The 22,638-nt window shown below is 42.3% G+C and overlaps 1 protein-coding gene across 3 annotated transcripts in view; it reads left to right on the top strand.

Annotated features, from left to right (window-relative positions):
• Nucleotides 1-9,631, top strand: part of MALT1 (MALT1 paracaspase) — a 40,568-nt gene extending 30,937 nt beyond the window's left edge. For all 3 annotated transcript variants that reach the window (XM_083402786.1, XM_083402785.1, XM_083402784.1), the window contains 6 exons: nt 473-547; nt 1,419-1,546; nt 4,224-4,373; nt 5,723-5,880; nt 6,066-6,191; nt 7,613-9,631. In XM_083402786.1, the coding sequence (XP_083258912.1) occupies nt 473-547; nt 1,419-1,546; nt 4,224-4,373; nt 5,723-5,880; nt 6,066-6,191; nt 7,613-8,068 (1,093 nt within the window). In that variant the 3' untranslated portion in view covers nt 8,069-9,631. The remainder of the gene's footprint in view (nt 1-472; nt 548-1,418; nt 1,547-4,223; nt 4,374-5,722; nt 5,881-6,065; nt 6,192-7,612) is intronic.
• The last annotated feature ends 13,007 nt before the right edge of the window (nt 9,632-22,638 follow it).

The raw sequence follows: 22,638 nt of genomic DNA, 5'->3' as shown, positions 1-22,638 counted from the left end.
GCTGAGCAGCAATTTCTTTTGTACATTCCCACCAGGCAAAAAGCAGAGGTTTTTACACCTGCGCATCTCTCCAACAAGGCAAGCAAGAGGCATTGATCACAGTTGAAGGACATATTCCAGCCAGGCAAAAGCACTCAAGGAGCAGGCAGAGCAGAGCCAGTGATGGGGCAAGGCCTGGGCTACAGCTTATGCATGGGTTACTTTTATGCAACTGCAACATGAGCAGCTCATGAACGTGGAAGGAAGCACTTTGCACTGATTCACCAAAGCAAATTTGCTTAGTTCTCTGTTGCTTGATTTGTTAAAGGAAGTGATGGAATAAATGGCAGAATTTGGGGAGAGGGGGTTATATAGAATTTTCTATCTATATAATAATGTCATGGCTTTGGATATAAAAAACATTTTGTTTTATCTTCAACTTGCCCCAGATTCAGGCTGTTCTTCTCATTTTGTATTCTTACATTTATTAAAGGAATGAATATGATAATACCGTCCTCATCTTGGATGCCCTGAAGGTTACAGCTAACATTGTTTTTGGATACGCCACGTAAGGCTAATTATTTTACCTGCATATTTTTTGTGTAGATTATATATATAAAAAGACAATCTGCTTGTGTTCCAGCAGACCTTTATATACCTTGTGGGCACATTACATTTGAAAAAATCTTTGAGTTGTATTCAGGTTTAAGCAGACCCATTTAAATCAATGGCATTCAAGTTAGTTATGAGTAACTTAAGACCCAGTGATATCAATGGGTCTACTCTAAGCATGATTTAAGTCCGGATTGAACCCCATGATTTCATTTTTGGATCAACTTTCAACCCTGCATGTGTGTGCCTCTCCCATTTCAACACAACATAAACATGGTACATTCCTTTTGCTTGTTTATCTGAGTGCAGCATCTCCCTGACCACTTGACCGGAAACCCAGTTCAAAAGGCAGATTGGGGTGATAAAAGGAGATTGTGCATTCAGATAAATGTGATGTGCCTCATTCCATTAATTGGGGAGTTGAGAATTCTTACCTGATTTTAACACCTGTTTTACAGACAAGATAATAGGCCTTGCTCTGGTGTTATATTCAGGTAAGTGAAGTGGCTAATCCTGAGAACCCTTTTGTTCATGGTTTGGCAAACTAACGCCCACGGACCAGATCAGGCACAATTGCCTTCTGGATCCTAGCAAATTTCATCCTGGCGGTGCAAACATTTGTGAGCAAACATTAATATTTATTAACATTTCTTGTAAAAGTATACTTTATTTGTATACTTTATTGTGAAACATGAACTGATTTTTCAGAATCCTGTAAAGTCCTTTTTATTTTACTTTGACAAAGCAACATTTTTGCGTTCTGTTGTGCTGCAGTTATACTTTCCCCACCCATCTTATGCCTCTGCTGTTGTTAATATGCATTTAAGGTGCCAAGGAGCAGAAGCTTTTGAAATTCAGCAGTCTGGCTTAGCCAATGGGATTTTCATGAAGTTCTTGAAGGAACGCTTGTTGGAGGACAAGAAAATTACTGTGCTGCTGGATGGTGTAGCAGAAGGTAAGGGAAGTATACCTGAGCCACTAGGGAAGTTTGCTTGATCGAGAAAAGTGTGGTGCAGTGGTTAGAGCAGGGGTGGGGAGCCTGTGGCTCTCCAGATGTTGCTGGACTACAACTCCCATCTGTTCCTGAAAACATGCCCATTGGCCAGTGATGATCAGAGTTGTAGTTCAGCAACTTTTGGAGGGCCAAAGGTTGCCCACATCTGAGTTAGGGGGGCTGAGTAGAACTAGGGAGACTCTGGTTCAAATCCCCACAGAGCCACAAACTCACTGGGTGACCTTGAGCCTCACTACCTCGCCGGGGTTGCGGCGCTCATCTCGCTTTATTGGCCAAGGGAGCCAGCATACAGCTTCCGGGTCATGTGGCCAGCATGACTAAGCCGCTTCTGGCGAACCAGAGTAGCGCACAGAAACATTGTTTACCTTCCCGCCGGAGCGGTACCTATTTATCTACTTGCACTTTGACGTGCTTTCGAACTGCTAGGTTGGCAGGAGCTGGGACCGAGCAACGGGAGCTCACCCCATCGCAGGGATTCAAACCGCCGACCTTCTGATTGGCAAGTCCTAGGCTCTGTGGTTTAACCCACAGCGCCACATGCATCCCGCGTCTCAGCCTAATCTACTTCAAAGGGCTGTTGTGTGGATAAAACTCCTTGATGGAAAGGCAGAATACAAATGCAGTGAAGTGTAAAACATTTCATTTGCACATTTGAGGCCTTCGGAGCAAACTGTGTGTTATGCACAAATGCATGTAAAAGCTGTTTTGATTGGGGGGGGGGGCGGTTTACAGCCAAAAAGCAGCCCTGAGAGTCTATAATATTTTTTAACAGAAGTTGAAAGCAGGGGTAAGGTATATGCACACCCATGCTTCACTCTTTCTTTTCAAACTTTGTAAATAACTGTTTTGGGACAGCTATGTCTGTCGGCTGAAATACAGCCTGATCCCCGTAACCTTTACTTCCTTGAGATGAGATGAATGGCCTTCCCCAGTGCACTCTGTGTTTCCTACTGGTTCTAGTCAACAGAACTGCAAGCAGAGGATGGCTGGGAAGACAGCCTGCTGGCAAACAAGACAGGCTCCTTTTCCCCCTCCCTGAGGAGCAGCCTGACAGGGCAGATAGAAAACAGCTGCTGGCCTCGAGAAGGTGTCAGAATTTCTTAGAACTTGGGAGAGAAGGATAGGGGTGGGTGGAGGGTGACTGGGCAAAAGGCAAGCAGGAAGAAAATGTTTGTGGGAGACTGGAATGGCAGGTTGACAACAGGGAGAAATGTAGACTTTGTGTAACCAATGCCCTGGGTGGGAAACTGAGTGGAAGGAGGCTGGAGCCTAGTGAGCTGCAAACCATACCTGAAGAAAGGTAGTTCTCTTGATTTCCTGAAGGGAGTGGATGCTGACACAGACCTCATTCAGAGGACTCCTTTGCTTCAATGTGGTCCTGGAAGCGAAGCGCAAGAAGGTCCCCGTCCCCGTCCCCGTCCCTCCCTTTGCTTTGGGGAAGGCAGAAGTGAAACTGCCAGACAAGGAGCTGCCAGATGGCAATAGCTGGATGCCTAAGTATTCTTGAGTGGGACCGCTGGCTGACTATTGGAGAGTGACTGTGTACAACCCGAATCCAGGGAGGCTGCCTTCACGCCAATCAAGACGTACTTCTGGCATTGCTGGGGGTGGGGGTAACTACTGGAGGGTGCTGTAGCACTTAATCCCTAATAAAAGCTGTGAAATGAATTGTGTCCATATGCAAAAGAATAATAGGGCTGTGGGAATGGGTGTGTGTGTGTGCGTGTGGCTTTTTGATGTACCCCTGCCCCTGGAAGCACAACATACAACAATACTACTAACACATTGGGGTAGAAAGGGGGGATCAAATCAATTGTGCATGTTTGCTTTGTAGGCACAGAGCGATAGATGCATCCAAAATGGTGGCATTGTTTTTTAAAGGTATACTTTATCTCCTTTCACAGCCCCAGAACACTGCTTCCAGCCAGGATAGACAGAACTAGGCAAGATGAGCCATTTGCCGAAGGCAGTTCCTTATATAGTAAATTCATTTTTTTTGTTGCAGAAGCGATGTTCAAAAACTACTACCGCTGCAGAATTTCCTTATGAAAAAGGCGGCTATGTAACAACATTTTAAAAACATATAGAGTACAAAGGTGTACAAAAATGCATTAAAATTGTTTAAGGATGCTAATGATGTGGCTGACAATAGATGGAGAACCCCAACTAAAAAAAAGACAACTGTTTGAAAAGATTATCAGTCTAGCTTATCTGTAGTGTAAAACGATTGGAACATGTATTCTTGTAAGCAGAGTGCTGCAATCAAGAAACATGTCTTTTCCTGGGAAGGATTTCATTGACTGGAGGATCTATGCATGTGGGAGGGAGAAGATGAAGAAACTTGCCATGCAGCTTAATAAATGTTTGGGTCATAATGAATGCTAAAAGAGCAGGGGAGGCAGAGTTCTCATGGAGAGGAACTTGGACGGCATGTTCCGGACTGTAGTGAATTTTGAACAGCCAGGCTTGAATGCCCCCTTGAAATCAGGTTTGTCATGGAAACGCTGACACAACAATAACCATAGCAACATGGCGGCTCTTCTGGAATGTAGGTGCTTTAATTAGAATTTTCAGCAGCTTTGGTTCCCAGAAAATGATTTGCATCTTTTATTTTTAGATATGGGCAAGTGTCACCTTACCAAAGGCAAGCAGGCTTTGGAGATTCGCAGCAGCTTATCTGAGAAGAGAGCATTAACTGATCCTGTTCAGCAAACCGTAGCATCGGCAGAGTCATTAGCGCGGAATCTGCAGTGGGCAAAAGCTCACGGTATGGGTGAAGATGCTGTTCAGGTTGATCTATAGCTCCTCGTGTCCCAGGATGTGGGTGCACAACAGCCTTATGTACATACTGAAATAACTTGGCTTACCTCCCTCAAATGGTTCATTTCCCTAGATTATTTGTTCAAGGATAGCTAACCTTCAATGGAATACTTGAATACTGCACTCACCCTTGGCAAACTTTCCAGGGGCTGCATGCCACCAGTGGGTGTGGCCACCCCTACTCTTGCACTCACATGTGTGTACACACACATTCAGGGCACCTTCTCCAGCGTAGCCCCACACCCAGCAGATCAGTTGAAGAGCAGGGCTTATCATCAACCCCTCTCCGTTCATCAAATGATCATTCTAATAAGCATGGGTTTGTATCCCCATCAAGGTTCTGGGCTGTGCAGAGAGTTCTACACATCTCTGTCGACCCCAACATCACCTCTGTTTTATTCCCCCCCCCCCCCGCCTTTTTTCTGCCACTAAAATCAGTGGAGCCTTGGTGGGGTGGGGCTCATTAATTTTTTCTTAGCGGTCAAGCTCCCAAGCCAAACACATTATTACATTTGTATACCCCCCCCCCCGTTTCCATACAAAACATCCACAGTGGTTAACAACTATAAATCCCACAACAGAAAATAGCCAGTTCACAAAACAGTCAGTCAGTACAGTGATACCTTGGGTTAAGTACTTAATTCGTTCCGGAGGTCCATTCTTAACCTGAAACTGTTCTTAGCCTGAAGCACCACTTTAGCTAATGGGGCCTCCCGCTGCTGCCGCGCCACCGGAGCACAATTTCTGTTCCTTCCTGAAGCAAAGTTCTTAACCCGAGGTACTATTTCTGGGTTAGCGGAGTCTGTAACCTGAAGCGTATGTAACCCGAGGTACCACTGTATCATAATGATGAGGGGACAGTGACATCCCATAGCCCAGGGGTGGCTAACCCATAGCTCACATGCACCCAGGTATATGAAGTGACCTTCCAGGCCCTCTCCCCATAGCTTCATCTCCTTATCTGCTCAGCTAATGATAACTTGTAATTCATTTCATGTGTTGCTAGTAAAGTGAAGGAGCAAGATCCTCTCCAGTGAAGTTACTTATCATTTTAGGGCAATAGCAGAACTGTTGATAGATGCCAGGAGGAGATGATCTGTGCAAAATGTATGAAGGAGTCTTGAAGACTGATTATAATCTGCTCCCATTAGTTTGTAGATCTCCTAGATACTGAAATTAATCCTGATGTTCCAGTCTGGATAATGACTAAGTACAGCATGAGGAAAGATGCAATTTCCCCAATTTTGAAGGGGAGCATCTGTGTATTACCACTAATCAAAATGTGTTTGTTTTCAGAACTTCCCGAAAGCATGTGCCTTCAGTTTGCCTGCGGTGTTCAAATTCAGCTGGGTTTCGCAGCAGAATTCTCCAATGTCCTGATTGTCTACACAAGCATAGTAAAGAAGCCTTCTGAAATCACTGTTTGCAAAGCTTATGTTACAGATTTCCCCCTCGTAAGTTGGCGTCAGGAGCTTGGTATGAGTTTATTCTTTACAGGATTATAAAAAACATGAAATTTGCACTTTGGCCAAAACCCACATATTGCATGATCTCGCAGCTAGAGGGTGGTGGTGGTGGTTATGGGTATATAGCTTTTAATCCTATAAGTTAATTTCTGCTTTTTAACAAATTTGAACAGGACTTGGATGTCGACCCCAAAGGGGCAAACAAGGGGACTCCTGAGGAAACTGGAAGCTACTTGCTGTCAAAGGACTTGCCCAAACATTGTCTCTACACTCGAATAAGTTCTCTGCAGAAGCTAAAGGTCATTTCACATTACTTTTGTCTCACAAACTCATTTAGTTTGGCACTTTTACACCAGCTGCTGCATGAAACAGACTGCACCTTTTACAGGCCCACACCCATATTGGTAGCCTCCAGTTACTACTTGCCCTTTGAAATACCTCAGCATAAATGTATGATTTCCCTACGGATGCAACTTTGCAGGTTAAGCCAGCAGAGAATTATATGCCAAAGGCCTTCAGTCTCAAAAGGTTCAGAGTCCAGATTTCTGAATATGGCTTCATGGATATTGGGGGAGAGCAGCAGGCTGCAGCAGTAGGGGTTTTGTTTGTGTCAAGGCTGAGGTGGTGGTAGGATCACAACTGCTTTGCTTTCTTGCTGCACCACTAAGGTCCCTTCCAACTCAATTCTATGATTCTAAGCTATTGGAAACAAAACAAATCAGGGCTCCGATGATGGCTGTCGCCCCATTTGCGCTATACATTTAAAGCTGTATCACACCACTTTAAACCTTTGCTGCTTCCCCCAAAGAATCCTGGGGCTCGTAGTTTGCTAAGGTCACAGATGATCGTTAGAGTCCAATTCCCTTCACAGAGCTGCAATTCCCAGCGTGGTTTTGTAGTCAGCCCCTCTTCCCAGAGAACTCTTGAGAACTGTAGCTTTGTGAGGGGGAAGAGGGATCTCCTAAAAAACTCTCAACACCCTTCGCAAACCATGAACCATGACTGTTTTGAAGTGGCACGACGCTGCTTTAAAGGCCTAGTGCAGATTGGACACTACTGTGAGGTGGGAAATAGGGGACCAGGAGCCAAATCTGACTGGGCAATGAGAATGTACTGGGTGAAGGAACTATTCTGATCAGTATAAAACTGCAGTATGTGGCATTGGAATGAGGGTGGAATCTACATGATAAAGAACAGCTGGTGTCCCTTGGCTTATACATCATCCTAAATGATGAAGATACAGCAAGTGCTAAAATTGATTTATTTATTTTTTGAGGGGCAGACATGCTCATTTTTTGCTTTTGTTTCCCACAAAATGCAGATGTGCCGTTAATTCAGTCAGCATACAAAACTGATTATGTTAGTGAGAGTATTGGAGTTATCTGTGATGCAAACAGTAGCTTCTTTGTGTTTAATTTTTGCAAGTTCCATGTGGAAGGCAAACTCTTAACGTGGAAAGTGGAATATCTTTAGCAGCCGGTGTAACAGTTGCTTTTAAAATACAGTGTCTGTGTGCTGACAGCAAAACGCTAGAAATAGGTTTCCAGCGCCCCCCCCCTTTTTTTTTTGTCCTGTGAATTTGTGTAATTAGGAGACAAAAGCACTCTGATGGCAGTGAATGCTGCATTTGATGTGAATGCCTGCATTTCTTTCTTAGGGCATAACAGCTGCCATTATTATGAAGATTAATGATGAATTTTCTTTTTTTATTATTTCACAGGAAGACTTAACCTTCACAGTTTGCCTGCACTATGAATACGCAGGAGTAGATGATGTTGTGGATGAAAGGAAGGTGGTTAACATTGGCAAGCCGCTCATTGCGAGACTGCGCATTCATCAAGGATACAGAAAGAATAGTTGTTTCCACAGCTTCTGCGGGCCTGACGGGCCTTGTTTCGCCCACTCGCCTGGTGTAGAGGCAGCTGGATATAGCCCATCTCATCACAATCACCAGCCACATTGTTATACAGGTTTCCCCCAGCAAAGCCCTGCTCACTCAGGAAGTGTTTTGCAACCGGTGAGATGCCAGTGCAATATGTCTCCAAACAGGTTGGTCGCATGGACACCAAGCTGGTCGTATCCATCCAATTCGAACCAAAGCAACGTACCTGTGGAGACGACAGATGAACTGGAATCTGATTTCTCAGGAAGCTTGAGACTGTCTCATCAACAGTAGTCGAAACTTCTATGTGGCAGTTTAGCGGCAACATTCCTCAGGCAGCGATTTGCAGTGCTGCTTGTGTGTCTTGGATTTTGGGGAAAGGGCATTAATAGGTCTCATTGAATTATTTAGCCAGGATCCCAAGTTGTTGGGATTATGAGTTGGCATGTAGGTACTTAAGAAATCTTCTTGGACCACAGGAAATTCCCAGTTATTTTCCCCGATAAGGAAACTGCAGGGCATGTTGCAATACAGTAGTAAGAAAGAGTCTGATTGACTTCAAGCCCAGCTATTTATCATGGGAGAGTATGTGTACAGAATTCTCTTTTAACATGTTGAAAACAATTGGAACTGCAACAAAATGTTGCAGTGTGACGATGGTCTGCCTGTCCAGACTTCCAGCACTTCTAACTCCCCCACCAAACATTTCCCACCCTCTGCTCCCTAACAGTCAGCATTCCATGAGGCACTGAGCACATAGAGTCCTGTATTTGGTGGGGGGCTCATTCCCTTGGGGTTTTTACCTCTAGAAATTTTTTCTATGCAAACTTTGGGGTTCCTCAAGTCTACTGATACCATGCTGCTGCTTTGGCTACATAAGCAATGACATAGCCTGAGCACTGGAAGTAGAGCAGTGGTTGCTAGACACTCCCCCCCCCGCCCCACCCCCCGGGGGGATCATTTGGAAAATGCTGACGGTTTTGGTGAACTACGTAATGATTTTTCTGCCAATGATTTTTAGTTGTATTTTTATTGTTTCTTTTATTTCTTCTGCAGGCAACCCCCGATTTGCACGGGGATTGTGTTCCTGCCCCTCACCAACACGTCAGCAGAGTTTGCATAAGGCATAAGCCCACCCCATTATACCCCTGATCTGCCCTCATGTTCTGCGTAATTGAACATGTGCAAAATGGTCACTGCCTGTTGCTCTTTTTTTGTATTAACAACTTGCATCCAAGTTGCAATCAATACAATAAGAAATGAAATGCAAGGAAAATGCAGTTAAAAAGCAATTTGCATATTTAATATAAACATTCCATGGACCACCTGAGTAAAGCTCATGGACCACTGGTGGCCCACCAACCAGAAGTGTGGGAACCTCCTGACATAGAGGGGATGATGTTTGGAGGATGGCAGGATACCACTGGGTATCTGGAGCTTTCCCTACATGTCTAGATGAATGCATGGGAACTGAACGGTGGACTGAACGGAATATTGCTCTCATTCATCAATGATATTCTTATTTCTGTCCTCTGGAAGTTCCCAAACCTTTCCTCCTACAACAAGCACTGTATAAACAACCTTTGATTAAATAAAAGCACCTGCAGAATTTCTGGTCACTTGGGAACCAGTTTTGTTTTACATGATCAATGTCTGCAATTAGTTTAAAGGGGTAGGAAAGAGATTTTTAATGCACCCCAGCATGTGAGATTATAAATGCACCCCAGCCTCTTTAAAAGTCAACAAGAGTGAATCAGCTTTACAGGTACTCCTCATTTATACTGTCATTTTAAAAGGCCAGCATTATTATTATTTTGTTCATAATTATATGCAAGGCAATAAATTCCTTTTTTAAAACATTTGTATATATGTACTTTATTCAATAAGAATTTTTTTAAAGTTCAGCATTCCATTCTCTTATGTGACTAAAGGGCCTGTGGTATGTTAAATTTAGACTCTCACCTGCATTTCTGGGGGAAAGGAATACTAGGCAAACTGAGGCACTCTATCCAAAACAATGCTAACTAAACATTAGCCTTTATTCTAGATTTCTGCATCTTAGCACTGTGGAATTTTGCATGTGCTGGCATAGGTGCAGGAGAATTACGATACGAGAGGCGTAGCTGTATTAAGGGGGAGACAGTCGGGAAGTGGCTCAGAAAGTCAGTAGACAGCCATTGGGACTCTAGGAAGCAAGGAGGAAGAGAAGCCAAGGAACAACAGCTTGCAAGGTTGCAGGTAAGTAGACACTTGGGACGGAACAGATAAGTCAGTGGCAAGTCAGTCTGGAGACTGGAGAAGAGCTAAGCGGTGTCTAAGGAGCGAAGGTCTAAGAAGCTGTCAGGAGTGGCGGGTGATTTATCCAGAAACGTGATTTAGTTATATTTGTTTTAAATGTTTTGTTAATTTTATATTTGTTTTTCTTGGTGGTTTTATGTATATTTGTTTTTAATTGATCTGTGTATTTTAAGTCATGGTTTATATATAATTTGACTTGTATACTACTTGAGAGAATTTTTTTGAGCAAGTGGGTTCGTACATTTTCTAAATAATTGTCTTTTTTTATATAAAATATTTTATTGAGTTTTACATAGAAGATGAAACAACAAAGAGAGAAAGAGAAAAAACAAACAACAACAAAACAGAAGCAAATACACAATCACACAAACATACAACAACAAAAAATGTCAAAAAACAAAAAAACAATTTTATCTTCATAATATTCCTTGCATTTACTTTTTTCTCCGACTTCCCCGAACCTCCCTTCCCTGTATTCCAAATCATATATTTAAACAGCAAATCCCTCCCCTCTGTCTTAATTAATTTTTGTCTTAATTTTAATAACTTAATATAACTTAATAATCTTACATCCTAAAATGTTCTGTCTTTTAATTTTGGACTTTTTACTAATAACCTTTTATATTCAATCTGATGTCATTCTAACATTCATTGATCTTATAATATTTCTGTAAATAATCTTTAAACTTCTTCCAATCTTCTTTCCCCGTCTCTTCTCCCTGGTCTCTGATTCTGCCGGTCATTTCAGCCAGTTCCATATAGTCCAATACCTTCATCTGCCATTCTTCCAGAGTGGGTAGCTCTTGTGTCTTCCAATACTGTGCGATAAGTATTCTTGCTGCTGTTGTGGCATACATAAAAAAAGTCCTGTCCTTCTTTTGCACCTGTTGGCCGACCATGCCCAGGAGAAAGGCCTCTGGTTTCTTCGGAAAGGTGTATTTAAACACTTTTTTCATTCATTATAGATCATCTCCCAGAAGGTCTTAATCCTTGGGCACGTCCACCAAAGGTGAAAGAATGTACCTTCAGTTTCTTTACATTTCCAACATTTGTTATCGGGCAAATGATAGATTTTTGCTAACCTGACTGGGGTCATGTACCATCTATATATCATTTTCATACTATTCTCTCTTAGGGCATTACATGCCGTGAATTTCATACCAGTGGTCCATAACCGTTCCCAGTCAGCCAGCATTATATTGTGACCAACGTCTTGTGCCCATTTAATCATTGCAGATTTCACTGTCTCATCCTGTGTATTCCATTTCCACAGCAAGTTATACATTCTTGACAAAATCTTAGTTTTGGGTTCAAGCAGTTCTGTTTCTAATTTTGATTTTTTCCACCTGAAAGCCAATTTTCCTGTCCATTTTATATGCCTCCATTATCTGGTAATAATGAAGCCAATCACGGACTTTACTTTTTAGTTTCTCAAAACTCTGCAGTATTAATTTATCTCCCTCTTGCTCCAAAATCTCCCAATATTTCGGCCCATTTTCTAAATAATTGTCGGAGGAATTTAAAGAGGTATTGTATACGGTGGTACCTTGGGTTAAGTACTTAATTTGTTCCGGAGGTCTGTTCTTAACCTGAAACTGTTCTTAACCTGAAGCACCACTTTAGCTAATGGGGCCTCCTGTTGCTGCCACGCCACCAGAGCACCATTTCTCAACCTGAAGCAAAGTTCTTAACCCGAGGTACTATTTCTGGGTTAGTGGAGTCTGTAACCTGAAGCGTCTGTAACCTGAAGCGTATGTAACCCGAAGTACCACTGTACCTGCCTTCCCTCTGATTAACATTCCTTCTTTTGCCACCCCTCCTTCCATGCCGCTCTTCTCCTCTCATTGTGTTTGGGTCTGGGATACATCTTTCTGTCTTCCTGTGCTTGTAAGTGTAGTCATAAGAGGCTACACTGGCCAGCTTTAGCCATGCAAGAAGTGGGCTTCTGAAAGAGTTGGGCAGAGAAACAATGAAATGTGTCAAGCACTGCAGCCTCAGGGATGTTTATACATCTTATCCCCTTACCTTGAACAGTGTTGTCTGATTACAGTTGGCCCAAGCCCACTCCTTGATTTTGTTCAAGACCCCTATTTATAATTCCTGAGGGGAAGAGGTTGTTGGGAGAGAGAAAGAGGCACTTGAAGAAGAGACTGGATGCTGGAACAATATTGCTTGTGGCCCAGGAATAGGACTTGCATGTCTGGTTGCTAAAAATTAGGATTCCAACTTGCAATTCAGGGCAGTTCATGGACATTGATGACTCGGGCAATAGGATGCAGATAGTATGTATATGTTATTAGGCTTTCCAACTTGTGGTTCAGAAAACCCAAGTGGTTTTATTAAAAAGAGGAGGGAGATTAACAATGCAATCCTATGCAGATCTGCTTGGAAAAAAGTAGATGATGATGATGATGATGATGATGATAATAATAATAATAATAATAATAATAATAATAATAATAATAATAATTTATTATTTATTATTTATACCCCGCCCATCTGGCTGAGTTTCCCCAGCCACTCTGGGCAGCTCCCAATCAAGTATTAAAAACAATACAGCGTTAAATATTAAAAACTTCCCTGAACAGGCCTGCCTTCAGATGTCTTTTAAAAATAGGATAGCTACTTATTTCCTTCACATTATGTGCAGGTTTGCTGCTTGAGTTAATAAGAGATTTGTTGTTGATGGTAAAGGCAAGTTTTAAATGTTCCGTAGTTTGGTAGTTGTCACTTTCTGAACTGGCCCCCATGAAATACCTTTACATCTTCAGACTAACGCAATGGTTAAATATTTCCAAAATGATCTGGTCCAATGGGAAGCCCTTTAAATGGCTCCTGTGCATTTCCACAGCCTCCTGAGTGGCAAAGTTTTGCAGAAATTGAGTTCTGCAAACCCAGGCAAACCATAGGTCCACTTAGATAAGTATTGTTTGCATCAACTGGCATCAGCCATCCAGGGTTTCAGACATAAATCTTGCCTGGAGGTGTCAGGGGTTGAATCAGACCTTTCATATAGAAATTGTATATTCTAGCAGTGAATTATAACCCCTGAATTTGAGCAGGGAGGAACTATACTATGTGACGTATTTAGGTGATATCCAGGGCAAAACCTTGTGAGCTCCTCAGAAAAAAAGGGTTGCCTTTTCATTTAGATCAGGACAAACTTCTAGCTTTCATGCTTTTAGGTGGAACGTAAAACCATTAATGAGCAGTGTACGTTTTGTGACAATGCAGAACTTAAGAGGCTGCTATGCAACTGGTCTGATAGCACTGCATCACTAGATGCAAGCCGGTGATGCTGTCCTTTGCTTTCAGAGCAAAAGAATGGCTCTTAGAAGCACTTCTCCATCTCTAGTCACAATCAGTTCAAGAGGCCCACACACGCACACTTGATTAGTGTGGAGCTTGCATTGCCATGGTAACTATTCTTTTCACATACTTTTTGGCACTTGGAAAAACTCATTGGTTTCTTCCCACGATCTAAGAGATTGGAGCACTGTTCAGTGCCCTTGCAAGATTAGGTCTGTAATGATGGAAACAAAGAGATTGCTTCTGTCAACTACAGGCCTTAATCTTGCACTGCACTGAACTTCCTGCTCTAGTGAACCCTGCAAGCCCAATGGCCAATAAATATTTATTGCTTGTAGCCATAGGCCATTGCAAATGCAGTAAAAGACCTATTAGCACAGGCATAAAACATGAATAAGTATACACTCTGCTTAAAATGCAATCAACATTGAAACTTCCTGGGGTTAGATTTAGCTTGCTCAAATTAACAAGTCACTAACAGTTCGTTGAAAGAGTCTCACTTGGATTTTCTTCGCTGCAGTTGCATATAGTGCAGCTTGATAGTATATGTACTCCTATGGGTTGGATAACAGGTCAGTGACTCTGTTTTGCACTGGTCACCCACTCCATTGCATGCAATATAAAAGAATGGTTTCTTTTCTAGGGCAGGCATACAGTGGGCAGTGCAATGAATGTTATTGGCATCATCTGTCTGGAAAGACAATGGCAGGAAGTTAAACCGCTGCATTAGCAGCACTGAAGTGACTTCCCCAGGGCACATTTAGTCTCTGGCTAGACTAAAAACAAGCACATGAACACCTCTGTGCCCTGGCTACACCATGCATGGATTTTCTATATCACCATATGCTATGAGCCCCAGCCTTCCTCAAAGTTAATATGAACCGTAAAGGCCTCCAAACCCTCCCCAGTTTCCCATCAGCTGCAAGCTTGGCAACTTTGCTATCTCTGATTGAATCTGTGTTTTCCCTCCACAAATCACCTTTGTTTGCTTTGGGATTCAAGCTCCATCAGTATGGTACAGAGGATGACAACCATATAAATTTCCAGAGAGAGAGATGCAATCCTTGTAAGAGCAAGCTTATTATATTTTACTTGCACTAAGGCACCAGATGTTCTTGTGCATTGCCTTCCGTTCTCAGAAGGACGTGCATAGGAGATGATAATGGGCAATTGCTTTTCTCTGTGTTCAAGGCAAAGATTTCATCAGCTCCACAGAAGTATCTGTCAGCTAGCCAGTTATGAGTTATGGTCACAGCTGTTGTACCATGGCCAGGAATATGGGAGGAGTCACCTTATTTTGTGATTGTAAATTGCTCTAAACTGTTTTCAGCATTGTGTTTTAACAAGGCAGGTGTTCTTGTTGTATATTTGTAAATTCATATTAGAAAAATACATAAAGGTTGCTTCCAGACAACTTGTTTATTGAGCATTCATCCTGATTTGTTTGCAGGGAGATTAAGACAACGTTGGCTATTTAATAAGCATAAGGTTAGTTGACGTTGCGTAAAGCAAGTGTTACTCCACACTTTCCAGTGCAGTTCCCCTTTACTTTCCTTATCACAAAGTCTGATCTTTTGTGAAAGTAGCTTTGTTGCACAAGACAGCGTGGTCAACTACAATTGCATAAACCAGATTTGCCAGTTTGTGACTGGGCCCCCCTGCAAAACAGTGACTGTCTGGAAGTGGCCTCTCCATCAGAAGGATGTCAGATCTGAGAAACACTGCCCCTGGCACTTTTCATCATTTAGGAAAGTAAGGAGTAATGCACAGTCGTCGTTTTCTGAGCTGTAATTCTCAAAACCACTTGCCACTTTTGACTAGAATACTGTTTCCTCTCTAATACAGAACGGTTGTTTGGTAATGGAATAATGGTTCCATCTCTTTTTATAATTGTGCACTGTGCTGTTGCAACCACCCTGGGACCTCATGGTGAAGGGTGGGTAAGAAATATAAATGAAATAAAATAAATAATAAACAAAAATCAAGGGTAATTTAATTTAAAAGTTAGCAGTTCTTAAATGTGCATGAGCTCTCTGAACTCCGTAATCCACTGTCGTGAGTATCAAATGGATGTGTGGGATCTGTCCATCTAAGTCAGGTGCGGGTTCTGAAAAAGGAATCTAGTGCTAGTTATGTGATCCAGTCTGAAACTGACATCCAGTTCTTTTTGTTGTCCACTCTCTTTGGTATGGTTCCTTTTAAAGGTTTTGTTTTATTTCACAATGTTTACTTGAAGATTAATATCCCATTTCTTTCATTTATTCTTTTGGGGTGGAAACTGCTGTTGCTTAGAGAGCCAGTAAGTATGCAGTCTGCCTCTGTATAATCTAAAAGCAAATCTGTAACAAATAATCTGCATCCCCTATCCAGAAAATTAATTTCCATATTAAGTTTGGAGCTTGCAGCGCACTGAAGTGGAAAGTAAAGAATGATGCACAAGATTTTTGACAGAACACTGCCTCCCAGTTTTATTGGTTTAATTTTTCCTAATGACTAAAACTGACACATTTCCCAGCACCACCAGAAGGTATTTAGCGAAATTACAGAGCTCTAATCGACATTAATACACATGTCAGTTTGTTAGCATATAAACTGAGTGAGTCCTGGAATTAAATTGTGAAGCTGGTGATCTGAGAGATAAAACTTTTGTTCCCCATCCCACGTTGTAAGGTTCTGTCATCTATAGTGTAAATTTGAAATATCCTTGCTGAGGACAGTTTTGCCGATGTTGCTACAAGATTTTGGCTGAATTTGCATGTCACGCTTAACCATGTTCAGGGCGATGTGCAGGAGTGGGCTACAATGAGGCCCCAAATTGTGTGTTCCCTTCTCCTCTGCCCACATCACCCAGAAGAGTTCAGAAACTCCTAAACCTACTTTTGGTTAGCAGTGGTTAGTTATGTCATCTGAAGTGGCAATCTGGTTAATATTAACCATGGTTAGCATGAAACAAGCCAACTTCAAACCATGGTTTCTGGAGCTGGCTTATTTGAACTAACCATGGTAAACAATAATTACTGTTCTGGGCTTGGATGACAGGAGAAGCTGTGGTTAACTAAAATGGAAAGGAAATCTTCTGAACTCTTATGGGTTGCATGGAAAGAAGGGATGGGACTGAGAGAGCGGGCATACCCAAGGTTCACTGTGTCTCATTCCTGTTTGTGCACACCTTGCTAAAACCATGCTGTGTGGCACAGCCAAAGAAGATAAATGAGATCAGCATTGGGAGAATTAGATCAAAGTAATTTCCACATCAGCCTAGCTCCTCTACCTAGTGAATGAATCCTGAGAGAGCAATCCTGACAAGTTAATTCTGATTTGATGGCTGAAGTAGAGCAGGACAATCAAAACAATAACAAAATGTAAGATTGCTAGTTAATACTTAACGTTTGGCATGTAAAGTATCTCTTAGCTATTCATGAACGCTGTGTACATGAATCAAAAGTGAGATGGGCCCTTCCCCAGAGGTCCTGCAATTTGCATTAGGTTGATCAGGATCAGTAAGAGACAAAAAAGAGTTCAGGAGAGTTATCTAGCAATAAAATGGTATTGGAGCATTGTTGCATCTATTGATTGCCACAAATCAGATGCATGTGGCAAATGATAAATGTGGCGAGGTTTTATCTTCTTGCCTTTCACTAGGTGGAAATGGTTCGTTTTGCTCAATTTGTCAATACTATCACACATTGTTAATGACTAAGAACATGTTTTGTTTTAATTAGAAGTTTCTTACACTGTGCATCAAGAAATATTAAGACGTTCCATAACAATTAAGCAATAATAAATCAAACAATACAACAAGAGCACTTAAAAAACCAAAAACCCTGAGTAATTGACCATGTTTATGAGATACTGATAACACCCTTCCTCCTGTTTTCTCAAATCTTTAAAAACACTCTCTTCTTTCCGCTGAAACCTCCCCGATCCATCAGATTTTTTTTCACTTTGCATGACTTTTCTTTTATACAGCCACTCTTCAGAAAATAATTAACAGACGATGCAGCCAAAGCTAACCATTTTATGCCCCATGGAATTCAAGGAAGATAATTAAAGATGGGGGGCCATAGGACAAGCAAGTGGAAGTACAGTGCATTGTAAAACTATGGAATGTGGGGTTTGTTTTGAGGGGGGGTTGTAGCTGGGGTTTTTTGGTATATTTTAGATCTTGTGATTTATGAGGAAATCGTTCACTTTGTGTATTTTTTTAATGTTTTATTTATGGTTTATGACTACTTTTGTTATGTTGTAGTTAGGCATTTTTTCTCCCATGTTGTAAGTCGCCTTGAGCATGGTTTGAACTGTGGAAAGGCAACATGCAAATAAAATTATGCATTATATATAAAATTTGCTGCCACATTGTGATGGCTACCGAGCTGGATGGCTTTAAAATGGGCAGCAACAACAGCGGCAAGAATTATATTAGCACAAGCTTGGAAGACGGAAGAAATACCAACGAAAGAACAATGGCAAGGGAAACTTACGGAATATGCAGAACTGGCAAAATTAACAGATAAATTACATGAAATGGATAACAAAGATTTTAAAAGAGAATGGGAACAACATATATGAAGAGACAACATAAAGAATTGGACTCACTGGCAGGGTTTGAATAAACAAACACAATTGTATATAACAAAAAGTAAGATCATATGTATTGGGAAAATTTTGGGAAACAACACGCAGGGTGAGTAATATGGAAATAAAACAAAATGGGAATTATGAGGGAAGTCTGGGGGGGGGGTATTAATTCCGGTGCCAGAGGAACATGCTTCCGAATGATAAGTCTGTGGAGCAACACTGCTGATCTGGATGGGAGTTAAGTTTGATCCAGCAGGGATCTCCTGATAGGTGTGCCGAAAATAACAAAAACCAATTCTGAGACACAAAGTACAAATGTGGTTGTTCCCAAACTTTTCCACTAGAGGGTACTCATTCCACATTAATTATACCAGAAAGTAAATATACGTTCTGAACTTCCAAATCTCTTGCAATTGCTCCCAAACCAATGGTCCGTAAAACCTCATCAGGTGCCCCGTGTGCACATTAAATATCCATATTGATTTTTATTGTAGCTTATTGAGTCTTTCATTTCTTATAAGAAATATTGGGATGCGGGTGACAATGTGGTCTAAACCACTGAGCCTCTTGGGCTTGCTGATCAGAAGTTTGGCGGTTCGAATCCCCACAACGAAGTGAGCTCCTGTTGCTCTGTCCCAGCTCCTGCCTACCTAGCAGTTCGAAAGCACGCCAGTGCAAGTAGATTAATAAGTACCGCTGCAGCGGGAAGGTAAACGACCTTTCTGTGTGCTCTGGTTTCTGTGTGCTTCTGGCGTCATGGTGTTCTGTTGCGCCAGAAGTGGTTTAGTCATGCTGGCCACATGACCCAGAAAGCTGTCTGTGGACAAACACTGTCTCCCTCACCCTGAAAATGAGATGAGTGCCACAACCCCATAGTTGCCTTTGACCGTTCAGGGGTCCTTTACATTTACCTTTAAAGAAATAAAAGGTGTGATGAAAAATACAATGGAAAACCATACAGCATCTAGCACAGAGCAATACAATTGCCACAATTGGTAGGGGGGAAATGATTAAGTGGGCCATCACAAACATCAACAGTTTTATGCGGGAATATTGCAAACTTGATCTATTCCATTGGACTTTGACTGGTGGAAGGCAATTGTGGCTGGTGTTCTTTGGGGTTTGTAGGACAGAAGACAGGGAACTTGACAGTAGCTGGAGCCGGAGCGAATGATAGGGAGGGTCAATAAATACTTGTTTTGTCCCCATCCTTGTCAGGAACAAACTGGCAGGATTTATATTTTAAATCTATTTTTATATTGCCCTGAAATCCATTTTTCTTGTTTGAGTGGTTAGTAAAATTTAAGAAAATAAATGGATAGTAAAAGTGGTTAAGCAGTTACCAGTCTTCCTTGCATGCATATACCAGCAGGGCTACTAGGTAAAGGTAAAGAGACCCCTGACCATTAGGTCCAGTCGTAGCTGACTCTGGGGTTGCTGCGCTCATCTCGCTTTATTGGCCAAGGGAGCCGGCGTACAGCTTCTGGGTCATGTGGCCAGCATGACAAAGCCGCTTCTGGCGAACCAGAGCAGCGCACGGAAACGCCGTTTACCTTCCCTTACCTATTTATCTACTTGCACTTTGACGTGCTTTCGAACTGCTAGGTTGGCAGGAGCAGGGACCGAGCAACGGGAGCTCATCCCGTCACGGGGATTCGAACCGCCGACCTACTACAGTGATGTTTAAGATGCATTTTGAGTCACTGTGCAATTAATTAGCTAGCTCCTAGATGTCGCTGTTCTACACACTTGGAAAAAACACTTCTTCAGCTGTGATCAGGTCTATTATTTTCTTGGTTTAATTTCCCCTGCTCCCCCCCCCCCCCAACACACACAGAGGATAGAAATGGAATTATCTATTATTTACACACCATGAGCTTTTTAAAGAGTTTGGAGAGAAATATCCAATTAGTTTGCACAATGTCAGTCCACCAGTTCCCGAAAGACTTCAATCTACGGTTTTCCTCTTTTTTTTCTGGGATGTGGTTAGATGCTTATTCACATTGGGGGCGGGGGGGGGGGAATTCATTCAAAATTAATCTTCACCAGGAGAAGACAGTGGCAGAGAATCATCACCTCATGGCAATATTTTCCTGTTTGGGGGACAAAAGGGAAAGGAAAGATGAAGTACTATTGAGCAAACCACAGTTTTATGGGGCTTGCCCAACTTTTTCGCTATTCTAATGAACAGTACCAGGTGATCTTCAACTTGCCCAGGCCAGACACCCACCTCTGACTTTCACATATCCACTTTTGATTTCTACATAATAGCACTAACAAGGCACATTATTCATCCTAAAATGAAAATTCACAGAGTTCATAGTGTTACCTTAGCACTGCTACTAAATGAAAATCAGTGGGGTCTTTTTGTTTTTAAAGATCCAAGTGTCCCTATTTTCCAGGGATAGTCCTAGACTTACAGAAGCTGTCCCTGCTTCTGATTTGACCCCAGAATTTCCTGCTTTTCCTTAGGACATTTGCAAAATGTTGGAGGGTATAGTTATGCAACCCAAGCCAACCTTTAGAAGGCATCTGAAGGCAACCCTGTATAACAGTTTTTTAAATGTTTTACTATGTTTTTATATACAGTTGTACCTTGGTTGTCGAACGGAATCCATTCCGGAAGCCTGTTCGACTTCCGAAAACCAAGGCACGGCTTCAGATTGGCTGCAGGAGCTTCCTGCAGCCAATTGGAAGCCGGGTCGGATGTTTGGGTTCCAAAGAACATTTGCAAACCAGAACGCTCACTTCCGGGTTTTTGGTGTTCGGTAGCCAAAACATTCAAGTGGCAAGGCGTTCGGGATCCAAGGTATGACTCTATGTTGTAAGGTGCCCAGAATGGCTAGGGCAACCCAGTCAGATGGGTGGGATATATATAATAAAATAATAATAATTAAATAGGACATCCCTATTTTCATCGGAGAAATGTTGGAGGCTTTGCTGCACACATATTGAGCATGAGTAAATGGTGGTTGCCTGTATTTATTGCTAAATGTAAATTTTAAAATTAGGAAGTGCCTTGAGGACCCATATAGCAATGGAGACGAGGATAAATTTGACCTGAACAAAGGTTCCCCACTGCCGCCCATATATTCCCAGCTGGCAAAATCACCCGACGGCTTTAGCATCGTGTGGGCTTGGCTGTAGAGAGATGACATGCCATTAATATAAATGATACACTCAGCAACCTGTATGTAGAGTTCAATGCCAACCGTTTCCCTTTATGTTTCCATGCAGGTGAGCATACAGGGCTTAAATAGCTGATGACAGTGCCATCTGCAAAAGGCTAACGGCACGCTTATTAATCAGTACGAGCTGCTATTTAATCAGGCGTGTGTGCAATGAATTATTCAGCGGTGACCGGCATATCTTTAATACATATTAAGAGAAGCAAAACCGCACATCTGGTACAACAAAGAGATGTGGAGAAACTGGCATTTTCAAGTTTTCCTAAGCGGATGAGCCTGATTAGATAAGGCATTAATTGTGTGCGCACTTAACACTCGCCGAATTTGAGTCATACGTTCAAAGGCTAGGTAATTGTCCTAGAAGAGCTTTTTCCGGCAAAGTTTGATTGTAGAGTTAAAGGTATCGAAGGAGTCAAAATGATACAATGTGAAGTTTGGGTGGTGGGCAGCAGCAGCGTGAAATCTCGTTTCTAAAATTGCCACCACACTCCTGCACTCAAGTTTCCCCCTCAGAAATTCGCCCTTGAGCATTGGTTTCGCAGTTTGAGGGTGTCGGTTGTGTCCAATGTTATTCATTCCCCAGAGCAGACCCATTAAGATTAATGGACACAAGCACTGCTTCTTTGGTTTTAAAAAATGAGGTGCCAGTACTCATACCCTGAGAAAAGTGCCGAGGGGGCCAGCACAAAATGGCTGCCACAGGGAGCAAAAAAGAGGTGATAGTATTCTGTACTGATGAATACCAACCATCACAAAAAAAGCATCGAACATGACTAACAGAGGTCCATTAATACTTTGAGCAGAACGTATTTGGATACAACCCTATGTTTCACAAAGAGAAACATTCCCTATCTTCTTAGGAAAGTTGGAACGTATGAAGCAACAGGAAACAAATATAATTTTGTGTGAGAGAGAGCTTTTTCTATAGGCCAGAGCTGGCTCCAACATTAGGTAAAATGAGTTGGCTGTCTCAGGCAAATTATTTTGGATGTTGCGAAAGGGAAACATATATACCTTTTCCTGCCAGGGAGGGGGAGAGCACTTGAATGGTCTTCAGCTTTGACCAGCCATGAGTGCTACCCACCTTGACTTGTGGGTGGGCATCATTAGCTGCTTGGTCTCTGGAAACAACATGTCCTGGGACAGTCCTGAGTGGAGCTGGAATGTCTGTTCCCGGCACAATTAAATGCAGGGCCGGCTCTACCATTAGGCAGTGACCTCTTTAGCAGCAGATCCAACCCACTGGCTATTCCTCCAAAGTCCCCAGCCCAGCACCTCTGTTGCAGACTAGAGTTGTGCACGTCACACGGCCTGCTCTGCAACCCTTAAATGTCCCTGCTATCTTCAGGTTTCCTGGAGGATGTTGTGCTACCTTCCTGCTAGCGGATTTGTAGTAAGATTCAGTTGTAAATTCAGTGTAGGAAGCTCAAGCTTGAAGAACTCCTGGCTAAGTGAGATTGCACAGACACTCTCCTTACTAATCTTCAGGTG

Source organism: Podarcis tiliguerta (assembly GCF_965153285.1).
Source record: "Podarcis tiliguerta genome assembly, chromosome: 11".
Classification (NCBI taxonomy): domain Eukaryota; kingdom Metazoa; phylum Chordata; class Lepidosauria; order Squamata; family Lacertidae; genus Podarcis; species Podarcis tiliguerta.
The sequence above is the reverse complement of the archived record's forward strand: the minus strand, read 5'-3'. Positions and strand labels throughout refer to the sequence as shown.